We start from the raw sequence: 23435 nt of genomic DNA on the forward strand, positions 1-23435 counted from the left end.
CCAGTTTAGAAGTATCACCACAACAACCACCAAAATCAAACTGGATAAAAATGCAACAAACATTACAAATCTAACTTCAGTACATTGAAATGATAATTAGCTATGGCTTCTTAATTATTCAAAATAAAGGGTCATTCCTATTTAAGGAAAATTTAGCCTTTCTCCTAAGAGACAGTTATTATCCCTATGCCATTGCAGGATCACTCTCCTATCACCTCAGTGGTAATAGGGTAAAATTAATCTCCACTTCTTGTAATAAAGTGTCTCAGTTCTCTACCTTTAGTATTATTACTAAGCTAAGGAATCCAATCAATTTAAATTTCACCAAGACTTCACCAAGAACTTTATGGTAAAACAGAATATATTTATGTCAAAAAGATGTAATAACTTCCATCCTTGAGTAATGGAATTGTTTTCACAATGTTTGGGAAAATATTTAGTAGTTTGGTAAACCTAAAAATGTCAGGACATTTTACCATGCACATAAAGGTCAGCTAAATCTCTCTAGTAAACTTGCAGAAGTTCTTATGGCCTAGGAGTATGAGTTTTAGGAAAAGCTGCTCTTCCTTTTTTAGTATGAAATAACATTTCAAAGTGTTTTTTGCAAGTTTCGCATAACTACTTTGAGACATTCTTAATTTAATCAATTTGATGTCTAAACCCACTAAAATTATAGCAAGGGGAGAACAGATACCTACCCATGCTGTGTGCTCACGTAAATAGCAGCCTTTATATTCTATACTGTTGGGATGTTTTATTCTTTGTAGAAATTTGACTTCCTTAATAATATCCTGCCATTTCTGTGGGAAGTAAAAAAAAATAAAGGTAAGAATCATGAACAGCTACTTTTCCTTAGAAATTTATATAAGAAAAAAGAAATTACTAAATTAATGGTTAATGGTCAATATATAACTCTGCTTTATAATATTTAAATGTCAAAATAATACATTTAAAAGGAATTACATTCATATAGTTTACAACTCAATTACATAATTTATAAAATTATTTCATTCAAGGTAGGACAAATTTTAATTTGATAAAATTTATTATCAATAAGTCTTATTAAAATTTTACAACCATACAACACATGTTGGTGAAAACTATATACCATATTTAGAGATTTTTCTTATCTGAAGCTTTATTGAGATAATTTACATACCATAAAGTTTACCTATTGTGTTTTTGGCTTATATCTTCTACCAAATATTAAAGTTTGTTTGTTTTTAAAATTCAAATGAAGTAATTACTCTGAGACATAAATTTGTAAACGTACTTTCTAAAATGCTAATAACGGTCAGTTATTACACAGGGAAGTTCACAGAAAAAACAAGCAGTGTGAAAATATTTTCCTATATATTTTACTACATAGCTTTCTTCATTGACACCTACCAAACATTACAGACAAACCATTGGCAACATACAATATACTTAGGCCATATCCTAAAAAAAAGTTACTCTTAAGAAGCAAGCAGGGAACTTTAAGGGACCCAACCAGATCCCTGATGGAGCTGATCTCTTTACTGGTTAGAGAACCATCCCAATAAGCCAAGGTTGCAGGTTTGATCTCCAGTCAGGGCACATATAGAAGGCAACCAATGAGTGCATAAATAAGTGAAACAACAAATCAATGTTTCTCCCCCACCTCCTTGCCAAATCAATAAAGAAAAAGTAATAAACAAACAAACAAACAAACAAACAAACAAAGGACCCAACCATGTCTCCTTGGTCTATGAGCTTCATGGGCATGGGATAGGAAGCAGGAATCTGTTTTTTGTTCTTGTTTTAAGTTTTAAAACTTTACCACCAACATGGGCCATATTTCTAAAGTCAGAAACTAGCATAATAGAAAACTTTAAGAAATATTTTGTGCTAGAATTTAATATCATATATCATCTATGGTTTTTAACAAGCCTTCAACAAAATACAGCAAAACAGGTACACAGTATTTTATATAAAATGTGTAAGAAATAAGATGCTAAATTCAGAAAATGTTTCATGGGCTTTAAATTTAAAATGTGAATGCTCTGGGAGGCAAACTCTCAAAACAAAGAAAAGCCTGTATTTTTTTAAAGTAAAAAAACTTTCATGAAGGACACTAATATTAGATGTAAAAAGATAATGCCCTACATGAGACTTTTTGTTCTACATGTGACTAATGAGGCTCTAACATAGCACAAGTCTTCCTGTGACAGCCACTTCTAAAGTTCTACTATAGAATAGTGAATAAAATTAGAGTAAATTTGTAAAAAATGGAGCGTTTTTTTTGAGTTTTAGAAATTTTTAGGACTTTTTAGTTATCAAAATAATGGCACATCAATACAATCATAATAGTGTCATCATACCCATAGTACAATCACAAAAACAAGATTTACCGTAAGATAGATTTTTAAAAGGTAGAAAACAAAAACCTTTTTAAAAAGATTTTATTTATTTATTTTTAGGGAGGGAACGGAAGGGGAGAGAGAGAGAGAAAGACAGACAGAGAGACAGACAGACACAACAATGTGCAGTTGCTGGGGGTTATGGCCTGCAACCCAGGAATGTACCCTGGCTGGGAATCGAACCTGGGACACTTTGGTTCCCAGCCCGAGCTCAATCCACTGAGCTACGCCAGCCAGGGGAAAACAAAAATCTTTAAAAATTAAAGACTGATGCAGAAATTCTACCTCTGAGCACACCCTCCAAAGCACTGAAAGCTGGAACTCAAAGAAATAGCTGTATACCCATGTTCATAGCAGCATCATTTAACAGGGATGTCAAACTCATTTTTACTGGGGGCCACATCAGCCTCATGGCTGCTTTCAAAGGGCCAAATTAATTTCAACTCCTTAACAGTTAAGGAGTAGTTACATTATACAGTCCTAAAATTATTTTGGCCCTTTGAAGGCAATCATGAGGCTGATATGGCCCCCGGTGAAAACAAGTTTGACACCCCTGGTTTACAATAACCAAGGGATGAAAGAATCCAAGTGTCCACTAACAGGTGAATAAATGGATAAACAAAATGTGGTGTTTTATATAAACACATACAGACATACACACACATATGAAAACACATAAATATTATTTAGCTTTAAAAAGGAATGAAATTCTGACACATGGATGAGTTTTGAGGGTACTATGTTAAATGAAATAAGCCCATCACAAAAGTACAAATACTGCACGATTTCACTTATATGAATTAACCTAAAGTAGTCAAATTCATAGAATGAGATAGAGTAGAATGGTGATTTCCAGGGACTGTAGGAAAGGGGGAATAAGGAGTTATTATTTAATGGGTACAGAGTAGGGGTCCAACTCCCCAGGCTGTAGCCTTCTCTTAAGGAATGTGCAACCGAGATCACTTGAATGGGCAGTTCACAGTAGGGTTTGCACTCCTATGAGAATCTAATGCTGCAAGAGGCAATGTCAGTGATAAAGAGCTAATGGGGAGCCACGGGTAAATACAGATGAAGCTTTGTTAAGGAGATGAAATTAATTTGGCCCTTTGAAAGCAACCATGAGGCTGATGTGGCCCCCGGTAAAAATGAGTTTGACCCCCTGTTAAATGATGCTGCTATGAACATGGGTATACAGACCTTCAACATTCAGTATGTGAAGAAAAATTCACTGAGATATACACTTAATATTCCTGGCCTGTTGGGAACCTGGCTGCACAGCAGGAGGTAAACAGCAGGCAGGCCAACAAAGCTTCATCTGTATTTACCGTAGCTCCCCATTAGCTCTTGTCACTGACATTACCTCCTGCAGCATTAGATTCTCATAGGAGTGCAAACCATACTGTGAACTGCCCATGCAAGTGATCTCGGTTGCACATTCCTTAAGTGAATTGAATGCCTGATGGTCTGAGGTGGAGCTGAGGCAGTGATGCTAGCATTGGGGAGTAGCTGCAAATACAGATTATCATTAGCAGGGAGGTCTGACTGCACAGAGACCACAATAAATCAATTATTTGCAGACTCATATCAGAACCCTATCAGTGAATGGCAAGGGACAATTAAGCTGCATCTACTGGCAGTCTTTAAAGCCATCTGCCCAGCCCCTGCACCAGTCCATGGAAAAATTGTCTTCCACGAAACTGGTCCCTGATGCCAAAAAGGTTAGGGACTGCTGGTGTGTAGAGCTAGCTTCAATTTTAAAAGATGAGATGAACAAATTTCTGGAGATGACTAGTAGTGATGGTTGTACAGCAATATGAATGTCCTTAATGCCACTAAACTGTACACTTAAAAATGGTTTAGATGGTAAATTTTGTGTATTTTGCCACAATTAAATTTTTTAAAAAATTAAAGACAGCCCTGGCTGGCGTAGCTCAGTGGATTGAGTGCGGGCTGGGAACTAAAGTGTCCCAGGTTCGAGTCCCAGCCAAGGTACATTCCTGGGTTGCAGGCCATAACCCCCAGCAACTGCACACTGATGTTTCTTTCTCTCTCTTTCCCTCTCTCTCTCTCTCTCTCTCTCTCTGTGTCTCTCTGTCTCTCTCTCTCTCCCCCTCTTCCCTCCCTAAAAATGGATGAATAAAATCTTTGAAAAAAAAAAAAAAATTAAAGACAGACACATCCTATATAGATTTAGAAAGTAGACTACATTTTATAAAACACATTTACACAGTTAAATATGTCAATAGAACTAATCAGAATATCAGCAAATTAACATATATTCAAGGTAGCATCAATAATCTTACATTTTGGTTTTTCAGATTATTACACACTGCCTGTTTTTCATACTAGATATACACTGCCCATAGTTTAAAGTTTGTTTAAAACAACACTTAAGTAATCTCTAAGCCATTAAAAAATTATATATATTTACTGTTGAATATATCTTATTTTAGTTTATTATTTCAGAAATTGATAATCCCTCTATGATAGACTAACATATTAAACCACGCTTTAAAAAATAAAAGCAGGGAGCACAGACTGGGGAGCTCTGGGATGCCAGTAATACTATTTATGGGTCTAGGTATAAGTTAAATGGGTACATTCAGTATGTGAAGAAAAATTCACTGAGATATATACTTAATATTCCTACATTTTATTCATGTATGTTATAATTCTTGGAAAAATTTTCCACCTACCCTCAATTAAAAATAGTATGTCTTTCTCAACATACCAGCAAGAATGTACATATTTGACCACCGACCACCTACCTCAGTAGACTGCTTTCCACTGTAAGACATTTTCTTAATAGCCACCACTTCATTGGTACGTACATCTCGTGCCTAACAAAAAAAGGAAGCATTGTAAAAATTAACAGATTAAATCTGGGCAATCCTTTCTCTGAGAATAAAAGCATTTATAAACTACCATGTCAAAAAGGACATAAATACTTTTTTTAAATAACATTAAAAATTATAACTATAATCAAACTTATCAAATTACCTTTCTCCTTCCCTTCCCTTTTCTCTAAAAAAATTTTAAGTGTATTTTTAAAGTGACTATAATTTATTAAAACCCAAACTTATTAGTAATTATTAATTAAAATTAAGTGATTAAACTAAAACAACATGACTTTTGCCTATCACATCCAAAAAAACAAAAAATAAAAATATTCAGTATCAACAAACTTCATTTTCTCTCCCTCAGGACCACTTACTGTGCTTACTTATCATGTCATATTAGTCTCCTCTAATCTAGAACAATTCCTCAACCTTTTTTTATCTTTCATTACGCTGGCATTTTTGAAGACTATACTGTGGAATTTTGTAGGATGCTACTAAATTTGTGCTTGTCTGACATTTCTTCAAGATTACTATATTTTGCCATGTATAACACCCACTTTATTGCCCAAAATTTTTAAGGGAAAATAAGGATGAATATTATACATGAATATAATAATCTCATGTATAACACACACAAAAACGTGGTTGTGCATTAATACATGGCAAAATACAGTAGATTCTGGTAATTTATCCCCAGCCAAAATACTACAAGTATGGTATTGTATCCTTTTCAGGGTATCATACCTGGAGGTATAAAAAGTCTGTCTATTGTCGTTGTTATTACTAATTTTCATCACCCACTCAAGGTGTTATTTCATGGCTTTTTCCCCCCAATGTACATAGCTATTACTGTTTCCTACCTTGTATCTATGAAGCCATCTGTGGAGAGATACTTTTAAACATAAACACCCTCCTGATCAATTTCTTCTAGATCCGGCAACCAATGAAGATTTGAGCCCAAAACAATCTTTGTCATGATTACAAAATGCTCGCATTTTCCAAATCTACCATTCTCTTCACATTTATCAGCCAGCATTCTGTTATAAGGAAAAGACCTCTCTTTTCAGCTATCTATCCCTCATCTGTCATGCAAATTATGGATTCCCATTTTATTTGATGGGTTATGATCTATTACTCTCTCTAGACTGATGCTCTGATTGTTCCAGATGGGGCCAGTGGGAGCCTCTTCAAGATGGCTCCAGTGTCCATTTGACAGATACCATCTCTTTTTTTTTTAAAGTACTTTTTAAACTTTCTGTCACAAGATGTTCTAAGGCTTATCTTGTATGTTCCCTACCCCCTCAAGAGAATGAGCCATTCTTCCAAGGAGCTCTTGTTCCTTCTAGAGAGAAATTCAAGATCTGAGTGTTAGGTGGGGTGTCAGGGCAACCAGCGTCTTGCAGCAGATAGGAATAATTACTTAGTTCATATTAACATCTCTAATTCCTATCCAATCCTACAGAGTTCTTTGTTACCTTCCCTGATTCCATATTTCTATCAGTGGATTTCAGCTTCAACAATTATTTCCTTTAGTCCCTCTACATTTAATGAAAGAAATTGGTATTATTGTTATATATGTGTATCTGTGTGTGTGTCAGAGAGAGAGAGACGGAGAGGGAGAGAGAAAATAGAGGGAGAAAGAGAAATGTTCCTACTGATACTTTCAATTCCAATCCAACACCATAGGGTTATTTCTAGCCTTTCCCTCTTCCTTATTTACAATAAAAAGTTTACTTCTTTCTTGGGCAGTAAGAAAAGTAGTCCTCTACAATATATTTACTTGTTTATTCAAGTCTATACATATACAGTAGTTTCAGAACTGCCAAACTGTATCCCTGGGAGAAACAAATTAACTGGAGTTTCTTTTGTCTTTAGCCTTAGGAGTATTTAGCCAAAATACTATTTCCAAAATAAGATTATGGCTTCCCATTCCCTTCTGTGTGCTTATATTATAATACAGTTAGGTTCATTTGTTTCAGTATGTATTACATTTGGGTTTCCCCTATAGCATAACATTTATTTCTGAATGAACATTTAATAAACTTCAGTAAAATTCACTTTTTGTAGTTCACACACTGAAGTAGATAACATTTTTGGCAACTATGAATAAAACTACCATAAATATTCAGATATAGGTTTTTGTGTGAGCTGGAGTTTTATTTCGCTTGGATTACTTCTAGTAGTGGCAATTCTGGGTCATATGTTAATGGTATGTTTAACTTTATTCAAGAACTGCCAAACTGTATCCACAGTGGCCAGACCATTTTGCATTCCTGCCAGCAATGAATATTTGCAATTACTCCACATATTCACAGGGACTGGATACTGCCTGTATTCCTCTCTTATCTTTACTTTTTAAGCCATTCTAATAGGCATGTGGTAGTATCTCATTGTGGTCTTAATTTCTATTTCCCTAGGGACTAATGATGTTGACCATCTTTTCTTATTTTTATTGACCAACTGTGTTTTTTGTGATGTGCCTGTTTAGACCTTTTGCTCAATTTTTATTGGGTTACTTTCTTAGTGTCGAGTTTTGAGAGTTCTTTATATGCTCTGGATATGTGACTTGCAAATATTTTCTGCCAGTTTGTAGCCTTCCTTTTCCTTCTCTTAACAAGATCTTTCAGAGAGCAAAAGTTTTAAAATTTGGTGAAGTTCAATTTATGAACTTTTATGGATAATGCTTTTGGTGTTCTATTCTATATTGCATAATCTAGAGTAAAAATGATTTCCTCCAATATTTTACCCTACACTATTTATAACATTATGCTTTACATTTAGCATTATGATCCACTTTGCATTAGTTTTTATATAACATGTGAGTCAAGTTTATTTTTATGCATATGGTCATTGCTCAGACACTATTTGTTGAAAACACTATCCCTTCTTCATTGAATTATCTTTGCACTTTTGTCAAAAATGAGTTACCGTGTTTGTGTAGGTATATGTCTACTCTATTTTGTTAATTTATTTACGTATTTATCCTTTCAACACCATACTATCTTAATTGCTGTAGGTTTATAGTAAGTTGCTGTAGTCAGATACTGAGTTCCATAATTGTGTTTCTCAAAGTGTTTTAGCTACTTTAGTTCTTCTGCTTTTCCATAAAGTATAAGAATATGTTTATCAATATCTATTTTTAAAAGCCTGTTGAGTTTTTCATTGGGATTGCATTTAATCTATATATCAATTTGAAGATAATAGCATAACATATTTAGTCTACCAATCCATCAACACAGCATATACCCCTTTACTTATTTGGGTTTTCTTTGATTTTTTTAATGTGTTTCATGGTTTTCAACATATAGGTCTTGCATCTTTTTGTTGGATTTATACTCAAGTATTCCACTTTGGAGGTTCTATACATAGTACTTTTAGAATATAAGAAATTTTAGTTGTTCACAGCTGACATAGAAATACAATGGATTTTTATGTATTGATCTTTTATCCTGCAACCTTGCTAAGCTTATCTATTAGTTCTGGGAGTCCTTTTGCAGATTGGGATTTTTCAAAGTAAACAGTTACACTGAGTAAACTGGGTAAATATATACGTACATTTTAAAACTATTCTTACTCTTAGATTCTTTAAAATACAACTACTGCTTAAAGTGAAATTATGATATTGAATGGTGAATTTATAATTATGTAGATGAAACACATAAAGTAAGACTAGCATAAAGAATATAAAGAACTATGATTTCCACATTTTCCTTGAAGTGATTAATATTAACAAATGAACTGAAGGGAATGGGATATTGTTCTACAAGAATAAGTAAAATAACAGTGAGGAGAGAAAAGTTTTAAAAAGTATTTGACTACATAAAAAACACAATGTAGAACAGAATTAAATGAGCTGTAAGTAATTAAAGAGAACAATACTACATGTCATCTATACTCACTGTCTAAGAATAAAAGAGTAAAGACGAAATTGGCTATAGGCCTAAAGACAAACTTGATGCTGTCAAGAGAAAAAAAGGAGTGAAAATATACACTATCAATCACTTTGTTTCAAACCAGGGCACTCTCTATGAAGATCCGTTTGGGAACTATTTTAATTAACTAACAAGAATGATCTGAAATACCATATCAATTAATCATATGTAAATAGTCTTTCTGTATTTCTTTTGTGTATGTATTACTTTTTTCTTTTAACACTAAAAAATTTGCTGTAACCATGAAAAATATAAAACTTGCCAAGCTTTGCCTGGTCAGGTAGCTCAGATGGTTAGAGCATTGTCCTGACATGCCAAGGTTGTGGGTTCCATCCCTAGTCAGGGCACACACAAGAATCAACCAATGAATGCATAAGTAAGTGGAACAACTAATTGATGCCCCCAATCAATAAATAATTTTTAAACAAACTTACCAAGTCCCTAAAAAAATACAGGTTAGTAAAATCTTATACTAGGAAATATAAAAATGAAGAAAAAAATCGTTTGTAAAGTAATATGCAAATGACTTCATGCTGGAATCATACATGATCTCTCACATTTGTTGACAAGCTACTTGATTCCCAGGCCAGTGTTCTGTGGCCCATTTATTGACATCATGTTGGTTCTCTTTAAGGTATTGGAAAATAAAAGAGAATGTTTACTTTCCTGGCAATCTAGAGATAGAAATCCTTTTAAACATCTGGCTCTTTGGTTTCAAATACTTATTATGATACCAGTCTTTGATTACCTTGCTTGATGAGACAGCCAACAGAGCTGGCTCAATTAAGAGTATCTTTAAATTTAATGTGATCACTACTACCAATTAATGAAAATTCAGAGATATAAGAATGATTTTTAATCATCTAAAAAAATTTTGACAAAAGAGTCCTTCCTCTATATATTCTATAGACAGACACTGCACATTTACCCAGTCAAGGTGAGAGGAAACATAAAAACAGAAGCACACATTCTTGCACGTATACTCACATATGCAACACATAAACACATTCCCACACAGATTTATCTGATACCACAAAATACGAAGGCTGGCAACTCAGAAATGGAATTACAGCAAAAATATTCAATTACGGGCTACATTCAAACTATACTCATCCACATGGTGCATGTTTCCCAGACATCAAGACAATTCACAGAAAGTACCTGTTCAGAGGAGCTACCCCTGACTCTTCTATGCTTTCATGCAGTGGTTCCTTGTGTTACACTAACTTGAGCCTAGGTTTCCTGACTTCCTAAGTCAGCTTTTTTGTTTGTTTCCCTCCCTCATTTTATTTTACAAATCTGTCAAGCACACAGTAAAATTGGTATAGCACAGTGAACCTTTACTCCTCCCACTACGTCAGACAAAAGAGCAAGATATTAAATATTTTGGGCTTTGTAAGCCAAATATATGGTCTTTTCTGTTGCATATTCTTATTCTTTTTTCAATGTAAAAACCTTTCTTAGTTTGGAAGCTGAGCAAAGACAGTTCACAGGCTGGATTTGGTTCATGGGCTCTATAGTTTCCAGCCCCTACTACAGAGAAATCCTTGGTTAACATTTTGCCACATTTGCTTTTAAATTCTCTATCTAAATATATACAATGCTATCATCATTTTATTATTGAAGAGGATATGAGAATAGACATTTTCACTTAGTTCCAAAGTATTTCTTCATATATCTCATGAGAAAGAACCTTCTCTTGAATAACCACAGCACAATTATCAAATTTAGGAAATTTGGCATTGAGACAATACTATTATCCGGTGCATATATAGTCCACATTCAAGTTTCACTAAGTATCTCAGTAATATCCTTTACAGGAATTTTTTTTTTCCCCAGCCCAGGTTCATGAACATTTTGTTTAATCACCAGGTCTTCCCAAAGTCAGCTCCTGATAACTAGCTTCCACTAATTTGCTTTTGTTGACCCTATTAGATTCTTACTTCTGGAATTACAAAACTTTTCTCTCAACCACAGCTCTCAGAAACAGTCCAGCCTGTATAGAACCACCCCAGAAACTAATACCTAAAGAGGTCCAAGTACTAGAAAAACATCCCCAACCAGTAATTCTATATTCCACGAGTGAGGAAATACAACATGCACCTTCTTACCTTGTCATAAAATTAGTTCTGTTGATTCTATCAATTTAAAATGCACCTTCACTATCAATATCTAGTTTAAGCTCCCAGCATTTCTTTCCTAAATTATTACAAAAGCTTTATAATCCATCCAAATAATATTAACCAAGGGAAATTTCAATAGTAATTCTTGCCATGATGTTGTGTTAGACTATCCCTGAAGTCCAAATAGTGTATCATGTAGGCATATATGTAAAACAATTGCATGAAACTATCACAGAGCAACACATGAAGGCTCAAATCCTTCAGAAAAGAACAGTATACAAAGTGAGCTATAAATTTACTCTAGCTTCATTCCTGAATTTGATGTACAGGAAAAATAAGAGTCCAAGAAGGCAGATAGGCTGTGGAAACAGAGGCCAGAGACAGGAGCTTCCAAATGTCTGGGACTTAAAAGGCCCAATCAAGAGAGAGCTGAAAAACAGCTCAAAAATCTGCAAATTCTCCTCAAGTAAATAATCAAGTCTAAGTATGTATCTGTGTAAGACTCCCAGAAACTCGGCAAAAAACAAGTAGCTGGAAAACTAAAGAGATAGCAGAACTTTCAGAAGACAAGAAGCGCTGGAGAGATGGAGGTGGGAATTCAAACCCACCAAGATGACTTAGGCTCGATAAACACCCTAGAAATTCTGTTGGAATTCTAAAAGATACATGCTTGAAGAATAAGGGCCAAGGTCAAAACTGATGTCAACTGGCCCTAACAAAGCTTAAAACCAAGCCTCAAGGTGATTCCCCAGTATACTATCAGCTTACATAATAATAATAATAATAATAATAATAATAAGAAGAAGAAGAAGAAGAAGAAGAAGAAGAAGAAGAAGAAGAAGAAGTAGTAGTAGTAGTAGTAGTAGTAGTAGTAGTAGTAGTAGTAGTAGTAGTAGTAATTGTCTTTGGAAAGAAACATCACTCAAAACAGCTACAAATTTTCCAGCATAATTATCAGTAACCAATGAAAAATTATGTCATGCTAAAAAATGGACCAAATACTGAAAAGGAACTAGAAATATGAAGAGACTCAGTGAGGATTATCAGAGACTTTTAAATAAACAATAGGGGAATCAAATACATATTTTAGAAATAAAAGATATAATAAAAATTGCACAAAGGAGAAAAACAGCTGAAATACTATACGGCTTTTTACATTGTTAGAGAAGCAGTAAAAGTTCTAATTTAACTATAATAAATCAAGAATATATATTATGATCTCTAGGGTAACAAAATAATAAAAATATATTATCAAAAGATAGAGTTAAAATATATATTACTCATGTCTTTTGTGTATTGTAACTTGATGCTTTGACATCTGGGGCCTTGCTAACAAAAAAGCCCTGCTATTCCCAGATTCAGTTAATCCCTAGAGACAGCAAACAAGCACATTTTACATATATAGATCACCAATCCAGAGCCCATATCTCCAATGACTTCACACTTTGGGCTCTCTATACCTGGCTCTAATTACCACAGGACCAAGCACTAGACAACTAGGGACAGGCCTGATACTCTAGAGTATGCTGAAATTACTTAACACGTCCTTACCCTGCCACTCCTGTTCCTTCCCACAGAAACCACAATAAAGGTTCCTGCCATGTACTTCTCTTGATTCTTGTGCCTCCTCAACCAAACCAGTACGCCCCCCTTGTGGCACCCCATGGCATAGTGTGCCTCCTTCTCCTGGGTTCTGTGAGTATATTCCACAAACTTTCTTTTCAGTGGCAATTGTTACCTGACCTGTTAGCATCCCCATACCTGAATAATAATAAAACATTTTAAAACAAAAATAACAATGAACACTTGACTAACTCAAAAGATGACAAGAATGAAGTATAAAGAACGAATAGATAGGACAAACAAATCAAATAGAAAACACTAAACTTATGCCCAATTATATTAGTAATTCCATCAAATAGAAATATGCAAAACACTCCAGTGAAAACAAAGGTGAGAGAGAGAAAAAAATCCTTGGCACTGCTCTTGGCCGCAGTTTTCTGGATATGACACACAAAGCACAAGCAACAAAAAAGCAAAACTAGTAAGTGAGATTACATCAAACTGGAAAGGTTCTGGAGAGTAAAAGAAACAATCAACAAAATGAAAAGATAATCTATGGAATGGGAGAAAGTATTTTCAAATCATCAAGAAAAAAATAGAAGGTCCAAATAAAATCACAAATGAACACAAAGTCACAACCAATGCTACAAAAATACAATTATAAGGAAATACTACAATTACATGTTAACAAATTGGACAGCCTAGAAGAGATGGATACATTCTTAGAAACATGTGACCTTCCAACACTAAATCAGGAAGAAACAGAAAATCTGAACAGATCCAAAACTACTAAAGAAAATTGAATCAGTAATAAAAAAAAATCCCTCCCCAAAAAATAGAAGCCCTGGACCTGAGGGTTCATAGGTAAATTTTACCAAATATTGAAAGAAGAATTAATACATATCCTTCTCAAACTATTCCAAAACACTGAAGGGAAGGCTCCCAAACTCATTTTATGACACCAGCATTGCCCTGATAACAAAATTGGACAAAGACACTACAAAATATATATCGATATCCCTGATAAACATAGAAACATAGATGCAAACACTTCAACAAAATATAAACAAATGAAATTCAGCAAAGTTCATATACCATGATCAAGTGGCATTTAGTCCCAGATTGTAAGGTTGGTTCAATATCCACAAATTGGCTAATGTGATACACAACATCAACAAAATGAAGAATAAAAACCTTGTGATCATATCTAGTTGCAGAAAAAACATTTTGTTTTTAAGTATACTTTATTATGATGTTACAGTTGTCCCAATTTTTTCCTCCCCTTTATCTTCCTTCCTGTACTGTTCCCACAATCATTCAGCAATCCCCCTGCCTTAGTTCATGTCCATGGGTCATACATGCAAGTTCTTTGGCTTCTCCATTTCCTATACTATTCTTAACCTCCCCCTGTCAATTTTGTGCCTACCTGTACCTCCCCCACCCTGCTTCTCCCCCTTCCCACTATTAACCCTTCATATGATCTCCATTTCTGTAATTCTGTTCCTGTTCCCACTGTTTACTTAGTTTTTGTTTTTTAGGTTCAGTTGTTGATAGTTGTGAGTTTGTTGTCATTTTACTGTTCATAGTTTTTGATCTATTTCTTAGTAAGTCCCTTTAACATTTCATGTAATAAGAGCTTGGTGATGATGAACTCCTTTAACGTGACCTTATCTGGAAAGTGCTTTATCTGTCCTTCCATTCTAAATGATAGCTTTGCTGGATAGAGTAATCTTGGATGTTAAGTCCTTGCCTTTCAGGCCTTGGAATACTTCTTTCCAGCTCCTTCTTGCCTGCAAAGGTTCTTTTGAGAAAGCAGCTGATAGTCTTACGGGAACTTCTTCGTAAGTAACTCTCTCCTTTTCTGTTGCTGCTTTTAAGATTCTCTCCTTATCTTTAATCTTGGGTAACTTAATTATGGCGTGTCTTAGTGTGGTCTTCCTTGGGTTCAATTTCTTTGGGACACTCTGAGCTTCCTTGACTTTCTGGAAGTCTATTTCCTTTGCCAGACTGGAGAAGTTCTCCTTCATTATTTGTTCAAACAAATTTTCAATTTCTTGCTCTTTCTCTAGTTCTGGCACCCCTATGATTCAGATGTTGGGAGCATTTGAACTTGTCCCAGAGGTTCCTAAGCCTCTCCTGATTTTTTTTTTTTTTTAATTCTTGTTTCTTCTAGTTTTGGAACAGAATTTTTGTTTTGAATTCTATTCCAGTTGGATGCTTATTTCTTCCTTCTGGTCCAAATCATTGATTTGAGTCCCGGTTTCCTTCCCTTCACTGTTGGCTCCCTGTATATTTTCTTTTATTTCACTTTGTGTAGCTTTCCTTTCTACCTTCATTTTGCAACTGAGCTCAATCTATTCTGTGAGCATCCTGATTACCATTGTTCTGAACTCTGCATCAGACAGGTTGTCTATCTCCTCATCCCTTAGCTCCTTTTCTGGAGCTCTGATCTGTTCTTTATTTTGGGCTACATTTCTTTGTCTTGGCATACCTGTTATGTGGTAAGAGTGGAGCCTTAGGTATTCACCAGGGTGAGGCAACCCTCTTGGCTGTGTTGGGGCACTGTCTGTGGTGGAAGAGTCAGAGAGGGAACAATGCTGCCTGCTCAGCTATTGTCCCTCTTTTCATCACTTCCCTTGCTTCCCACAAGTGGACTGTGCCCTTTCTGGTGCTGATTCGCAGGTGGGTGGGTTTGTATACGTTTTAGGACTCTTGTGTGAGACTGGGAGTTTCTGTATCCGCTACACCCTCCACAGATTTTTGACAGCCACGGGATCTGAGTCTTTAGTTTCCAGTGCTGAATACCTGGGTTTCACGGTCTGTTTCACTCCCTCATTGTTCCTTCCAGCTTATCTGCAGGCTGGAATGTAGGATCGCCCTCGTAGTCTGCTGCCTTGCTGCATGTCCCTTCCCCACAGGCTGCCGTCTCCATCCCTCCTACCTGTCTGTATGAATATTTCTTCTTTAACTCCTTAGTTGTTGGACTTCCATGCAAATGATTTTCTGGCAGTTCTAGCTGTTTTTTGTTTATAAATTGGTTGTTACCCTTCTTTTGGTTGTGTGAGGAAGTGAAGTGTTTCAGCCTATGCCTCCATCTTGGCTGGAACCCAGAAAAAACATTTGACAAAATATAACATCCACTTAAGACCAAAACTGTCAGCAAAGTGGGAATAGAGGGGACAAAGTCCAACATAATAAAAGCCATAGATGATAAACCCACAACTAATATCATACTCTGAAAAGCTGAAAGCTGGAAGTTTTTTCCTTAAGATCATGAGCAAGACAACAATGTTCATTCTCACCACTTTCAGCACAGTATTAGAAGGCCTAACCACAGCAATTAGACAAGGAAAAGAAATAAGAGGCAACTCAATTGGAAAGGAAGAAGTAAAACTGTCATTATTTGCAGGTGACATGATACTAAAGAGAATCCTAAAGATTCTACCATAAAACTACTAGAACTAATAAGTGAATTTAGTAAAGTAGTAGGGTACAAAATTAATATTCAGAACCAGCTGCATTTTAATACATCAATAATGAACTATAAGAAGAGAAATTAAGAAAACCACCAAATTTACAACTACATTAAAAAGAATAAAAACCTAGGAACAAATTTAACCATTAAGAAAAAAGACCCATTCTCAGAGAACCACAAGACACTTAAGAAAGAAACTGAAGATACAAATAAATGGACAGACAGACCTGCTTACGGATAAGAAGAATTAACATTGTTAAAATGTCCAAACTATCTAAAGCAATCTAAAGATTCAATGCAATCCTTATCTAAATACCAATGGCATTTTTCACAGAACTAGAGCAAATAATCCTAAAATTTCTATGGAACTATAAAAGACTCCAAACAGCCAAAGCAAAGCAATCTGGAAAAAGAACAAAGTTGTAGGCATCACAGTACCTGATATCAAACTATACTACAAGGTTATAGTAATCAAACCAGCATGGTACTGGCATAAAAACAGGTATACGGATCAATGAAGCAGAAGAGAAAGAGCAGAAATAACCTTACACTTAATATGATCAGTAAATCTATAATAAAGGAAGCAAAAATATACAATGGCCTAAGACAGTTTTCAATAGATGGTATTGGGAAAATGGGACAGACACATGCCCAAAAAAGAAACTAAACCACTTTCTTTTACCATATAAAAAAATAAATAAATCAAGACTTACATGTAAGACCTGAAACTATAAAACTCCTAGAAGGAAACACAGGCAGTAAACTCTTTGACATTGCCCTTGGCAATATATTTTTTAAAAGATTGTTTGTCTGTTTGTTTTTAGAGAGAGAGGAAGGGAGGAAGAGATGGAGACAAACATTAATGTGTAGTTGCCTCTTGCACTCTCCCTTCTGGGGACCTGGCTTCCAACCCAGGCATGTGCCCTGACTGGAAATCAAACTGGTGACCCTTTGGTTCTCAGGCCAGCACTCAATCTACTAACCCATACTAGCCAGGGCAATATATTTTTGTATGTGTCTCCTCAGGCAAGGGGAGCAAAAGAAATAAAAATAAACAAATGAGACTACATGAAACTAAAAAGTTTTAGCACAGTGAAGGAAACCATCAACAAAACAAAGAGACTAAAGGAGAGAAGACATTTGCTAATGATACACGATAGGGGCTAATACCCCAAATATATAAGAAACCCATACAACGTAACACCAAAAACAAAAACAAAACAAACAAACAAACAAACCCCCCCCAAACAATCCGATTAAAAAATGGGCAGAGGACCTAAATAGACGTTTCTCCAAAGAGGACACACAGATGGCCAAAAGACATGTGAAAACATGCTTATATTCCTCGCTCTCAGGGAAATGCTAATTAAAATCACAATGAAATATCACTTCCCCCCTGCCAGAATGGCTATTATCAATAAATCCACAAATAACAAATGTTGGTGGGGATGTGGAGAAAAGGGAACCCTTATGCACTCTTGATAGGTCTATACATCAGAGCAACCACTATGCAAAAACAATATAGAATTTCCTCAAAAAACTGAAAGCAAAACTACCATATATCCCAGCAATTCTACTTCTGGGTATTTATCCAAAGAAAACAAAAACACTGATTTGAAAAGACATATTCACCCTTATGTTCACTGCAGCATGATTTATAATAGCCAAGATATGGAAGCCACCTCAGTGTCCATCAACAGGCAAATGGATAAAGAAAATGTGGTACATATATATATTGGAATATTACTTAGCCATAAAAAGAAAGAAATCTTGCCACTTGCAACAATGTGCATGGACCTAGAGGATATTATAATAGGTGAAATAAATCAGACAGAGAAAGACAAATACCATATGATTTCTCTTATATGTAGAATCTTAAAAACAAAACAAACAAATAAAAACAAACTCATAGATACACAGAACAAAATGACAGTTGCCAGAGTGGGGGGTAGGGGAGAAATAGGTGGGAAAGGTTAAAAGGGTTAAAATGTACAAATTGCCAGTTGTAAAAATAGTCACAAGATGTGAAGTACAACATAGTTAATGGTATTTAGTTATATTAATTTAATTAATATATAGTTAATATTTTAATAACTGTGGTATCAGATGGGTACCAGACTTATGAGGTGACCACTCTGTAAGGTATATAAATGTCTAATCACTATGTTGTACACCTGAAACTAATATAATATTGTATGTCAACTGTAAATGGAAAAAAAATCAACATGCATAAATCAGCTGTATTTCTATACTTCAGCAATGAATAATCTGAAAAGGCAATTAAGAGAGTAATTCAAATTACAACAGTATCTAAAAGAATAACAGACCAATAAATATATGCAATAAAGTGTAACACTTGTACATTGAAATATTGCTGAATAAATCTAAAGAAGACCTAAACAAATGTTTAGAAAGACTTCCTGTGTCCATGGATTGGAAACCTTAATATTGTTTAGATGCCAATTACATGATCTACAGATTAAAGCAATCCTTATCAAAATTCTAACCGATTTTTAAAAAGAAATGGAAAAGCCAATCCTGAAATTCATATGGAATTGCAAGGGGCCCTAAATAGCCAAAACTATCCTTAAAAAAGAATAACAAAGTTGATCATCATCTCAAACTTACTACAAACACACATTAATCAAAACAGTGATATAGTAGCATAAAGATGAATATACAGACAAATGTAATACAACAGAGAGTTCAGAAATAAACCTATACAGTACAGCAAATTGATTTGACAAGAAAGTCAAGCAAACTCAATGGGGAAAAATAATCTCTTCAACAGATGGTACTAGGATAACTCGATTTTCACATGCAAAGAATGAAATTGGACCTCTACCTCACAACACATACAAAAATTCACTCAAAATGGTAACTGGATTTTCACATGCAAACAATGAATCTGCAGCTCTGCCTCACAACACATACAAAAATTAACTCAAAATGCATTGATGATGACCTAAATATAAGAGCTAAGAACATAAACTTACAAACAAACGGGGTAAATCTTCATGACTTTGGATTTGACAATAGATTCTTAGACGTGACACCAAAAGCACAGGCAACAAAAAGAAAAAACAGATAAATCGGACTTCATCCAAATTTAAAACTTTTGCATATGAAAGGACATTATCAAGAAGGTGAAAAAAAACTACAGAATGGGAGAAAATATCTGCAAATCATAAACTTGATAATAATTTAACATTAAGAATACATAAAGAATCCTCCTGCCTCAACAACAGACAACCTGAACTTTAAACTGGGAAAAGGACTTGAATAAACCTTTCTCCAAAGAAGATATGTAAATGGACAATAAGCACATGAAAAGATGCTCAACATTACTAGTCATTAGGAAAATGCAATTGAAACCATGAGATACCACCTCATACCTACTAGGATGGCTACAATAAAAATAACAGAAAATAACACACATTTGGGAGGATATGGAGTAAATGGAACTCTGGTACATTGCTAGTAGTAATGGAAACAGTGCAGACACTATGGTGCAGTTTGGCATTTCCTCAAAAAGTTAAATGTATTATTACCATGTGATCTGGTATTCTCATTTCTAGGTACGTAGCCAAATTCGAAAATAGGGGCTGAAACAAATACTTGTATGCCAATGTCCACTGTAGCATTTATTCACAAGAGCCAAAAGATAGACACAATCTAGTGAACATCAACAGATGGATAAACAAACCATGGTATATACATATAATGGAATATCATTCATCTATAGAAAGGAATAAATATGGATGACCTGTGAAATGATATTAAACACTTTAAGTGATATAAGCTATACATGCAAGTACCAGTATTATATGATTCCATTTATATAAAATATTAGAATAGCAAACTATAGAGACAAAAAGTAGATCAGAGGTTACCAGAGGGTAGGTAGAGGGGGAAATTCAGAGTTATTGCTAATGGATACAGTTTCTATTTGGAGTGATGAAAAAGTTTTGAAAATAGATAGTGGTTATGGGTATACAACATTGTGAGTATAATGAATGCCACAAACTATCCACTTAAAACTGGTTAAATGGCAAATTTGATTTTTTTAGCATAAAGTACATACATTAGCATACAAGTACACACATAAGAAAAAAGACTGTGGTTCATATGCTTCCACCAAATAATAATCCTCGATTTTCACAATCCTAAGATTGACTCTGTATGGGACTTTACAGAAGTCAGTGTTCTGCAATGTTTAATTCTATAGCAGTACAAGTGATATGACTTTTAAAAACAGATGCTAAAAATTCTAAACATGTAAGTTAAAGCAAAATAATATTCTTCTCCATTTTTCAATAACCTATGAAGCCCAATAAATAAAACTATCTACTTTCATATTATACACACACCTATGCAAGTTACTATAAAATGGAGTATGGGCTGTATCTCTTTATATCATTGGTTTTTGCTCTGCCAGGACTGGATATTAAGTAAATGCTGGTCACTAACATTAAGCCTTTAACACTTACAAAATACACTGCTCCAAAGCTTCCATGGCCAATTTCTCTGAGATCTGTGAAGAGCTTCTCTGGATCTTCTTTGAAGAACAGTTCTGCAATTTCAGGGTCCTTCAGGCTGCCTGCTCGGTTAGTTGATGGCATCCTGCTAGGCAATCAGCTGTTTGATTCTAATTTTATACTTGCTATCCCAGTCCTTGGTTCATCTGTATGAATGAAGCCACACTGGCATAAACTACTGTAGAGAAATAAGAAAAGAAACACATCAGAAAAAGCAAAAGCTGCTAAGAGTTATTAGTGTAAGATCATGTTTAACAGCCCATACAAAATTATCTCAGGTCTAGAAATTCACTGAGAAGAAAGTATGGTCTACTTAGTACCATAGTTCCTAAACCTGGTTGTCAGAATCACCTTAAAAAAAAAATTCCTACTACAAATAAGATATAAGTATATACTATACTTACACTTCTAAAATTAAATATTTTTTCTTAGAAGATTTCCTGTATTAGTACTTAAATATTAATCTAATCCATGAGCAATAGATAATATAAGACACAATTAAAAACAAGCACAACTCAAGATGTACCCACAGTATGTTTCTAAAAACAGAGTCCCATTAATGATTTTCGAACATAAGAATATACACAAAAGATTTAATTTAGTACACTGTCTTTCTTTTCCTTTCAGATCTATATGCCAGTGTTTTAGTCAACTCTAACACAGACATTCCAAAGAAAAAATGCAATGGGAGAAAGTATCTAATTTAATGCAGACAGCTACCTTCCCCATAAACCTAATTCACACAAAATATGGCCTTTATCTAAACTGCTTCATTAGATAAGTAGACACTATAGATAACCAGTAAATTCCCTGATAGTTCTGCTACTAATTCCTTTGTATCATTTTACCCAATTTTATTTATTTTTAAAAGACTTCATTTATTTTTAGAAAGAGGGGAAGAAGAGACAGAAACACGACATGTGGTTGCCTCTCAAATGCACTCCAACCAGGGACCAAACCTGCAACCCAGGTATGTGGCCCTGACCAGAAATCAAACCGGTGATCTTTGAGGGACAACACCCCAAGCAACAGCCACACAAATCAGGGCCATTTTACCCAATTTTAATGACTCTCACAATGGAAAGGTTGGGCTCTGGAATGACACTGCCAGGATATAAATAAATCCAGGCAACACTATTTATTTGTAAGCTGTAACTTACATAATCTCATTTTCCTAATCTTTAAAATGAAAATAATAACCTACCTCACAGAGTGGTTGTGAGGGTTAAATAAATTATTAAATAGAAGCACAGACTAATACTTCTGACACAGTAAGCACTACATTAAATGTTAGCTATTGTTTAACTTGCTGAACTTCACCAATTAAAGAGAAAAGCTCCAAAATTGATTCAAATAGATTTCTAAGGGAACATAAAATTTCTAGCCAATTCTCCCCATGTCCCTATATAACTTTTAAGCAACTAACTCTCATTTTTAGTGAAGTCACTGAACCAATTTTAATCCTTGCTAGAAAATTTCTTTGTAACTAAATAAAACACACTTACATGTATTTTATACCTCCCTAAATTAACACCACACTGCAATAAAAACATTATTTGTTAATTGTTATTCGTATCCTATTTCTAACATACTTTCAAGGTTGCCCCATATACTTTTACTAATTTCCCTGCTCTGGAGCTTCTCTGGAAAGTGCTTCAATTACAGTTTTTTCAATAATATATGACCATTGTGCTCTAGCTGGTGTGGCTCAGTGGATTGAGCGTCAGCCTGTGAACCAAAAGGTTGCCAGTTTGATTCCAGTCAGGGCACATGCCTGGGTTGCAGACCAGGTCCCTGATTGGAGGCCTGCGAGAGACAACTGATCAACGATGTGTCTCTAGCACACAGTGTTTTTCTCCTTCTCTTTCTCCGCCCCCTTCCTCTCTCTAAAAATAAATAAAATCTTAAAAAAAAAAAGGACATATCATCATTGGAAAATCACCTAACTTCTTCTCACTCCAACTGAGAAGACTGAACTAAATTCCATATAAAGTGTAATTAATCTACCTATAAAAAAACTTCAATGTTACTTGAGATCTTGAAGAACTATGAATGAATGATTTTACAGCAAGTTCCATGATTTGCATCTTCTTTCTTACCTGCTTAACAAATTCCCATTCAAAATTTTTCAAGATTTGGATAAAAAGTAATACTGCTTATAAAATCTTAACTCTCATAGGAAAAGCTGATCATTCTCTCTCCATGCTCCAAAAAACCCTGCAGTATTGACTGTATTACAGTGTAATTATTTAACTCTCTCCCAGACAGGTAGACACAATGTGTATCATCCACTTTTGTAGCATTCTCTCCACCCTACACCCTATCTCTTACAGTTAATACCACATATATATTTTTCAAACTTTAGGAATACTTAATTACTCTCTCTATATCACTCCTAACAGTGATCTAACTTCCACAAATATTTAAGGAACAAATAGTATATATTAAGACTATGATGGCAAAATATTAAAGCTGACAGTAGGAAAACAGTAAATTTGTAAGGATAGGACCATCTAAAACATCAAAAAAAAAAAAAAAAACCCAAACAAACAAGAAATAATGAGGCAACTGGAACATTTGGTC

General features: G+C 34.7%; 1 protein-coding gene across 5 annotated transcripts in view; it reads right to left on the reverse strand.

Annotated features, from left to right (window-relative positions):
* The window catches only part of TAOK1 (TAO kinase 1), a 143861-nt gene that overhangs the window by 64450 nt on the left and 55976 nt on the right, over positions 1-23435 (reverse strand). For all 5 annotated transcript variants that reach the window (XM_028519463.2, XM_036033324.1, XM_036033323.1 and 2 more), the window contains 3 exons: positions 20805-21030; positions 5150-5221; positions 699-800 (listed from right to left, as the gene is read on the reverse strand). In XM_028519463.2, coding sequence (XP_028375264.1) covers positions 699-800; positions 5150-5221; positions 20805-20936 — 306 coding nt within the window. In that variant the 5' untranslated portion in view covers positions 20937-21030. The remainder of the gene's footprint in view (positions 1-698; positions 801-5149; positions 5222-20804; positions 21031-23435) is intronic.

Source organism: Phyllostomus discolor, chromosome 8, assembly GCF_004126475.2.
Source record: "Phyllostomus discolor isolate MPI-MPIP mPhyDis1 chromosome 8, mPhyDis1.pri.v3, whole genome shotgun sequence".
Taxonomy (NCBI): Eukaryota; Metazoa; Chordata; class Mammalia; order Chiroptera; family Phyllostomidae; genus Phyllostomus; species Phyllostomus discolor.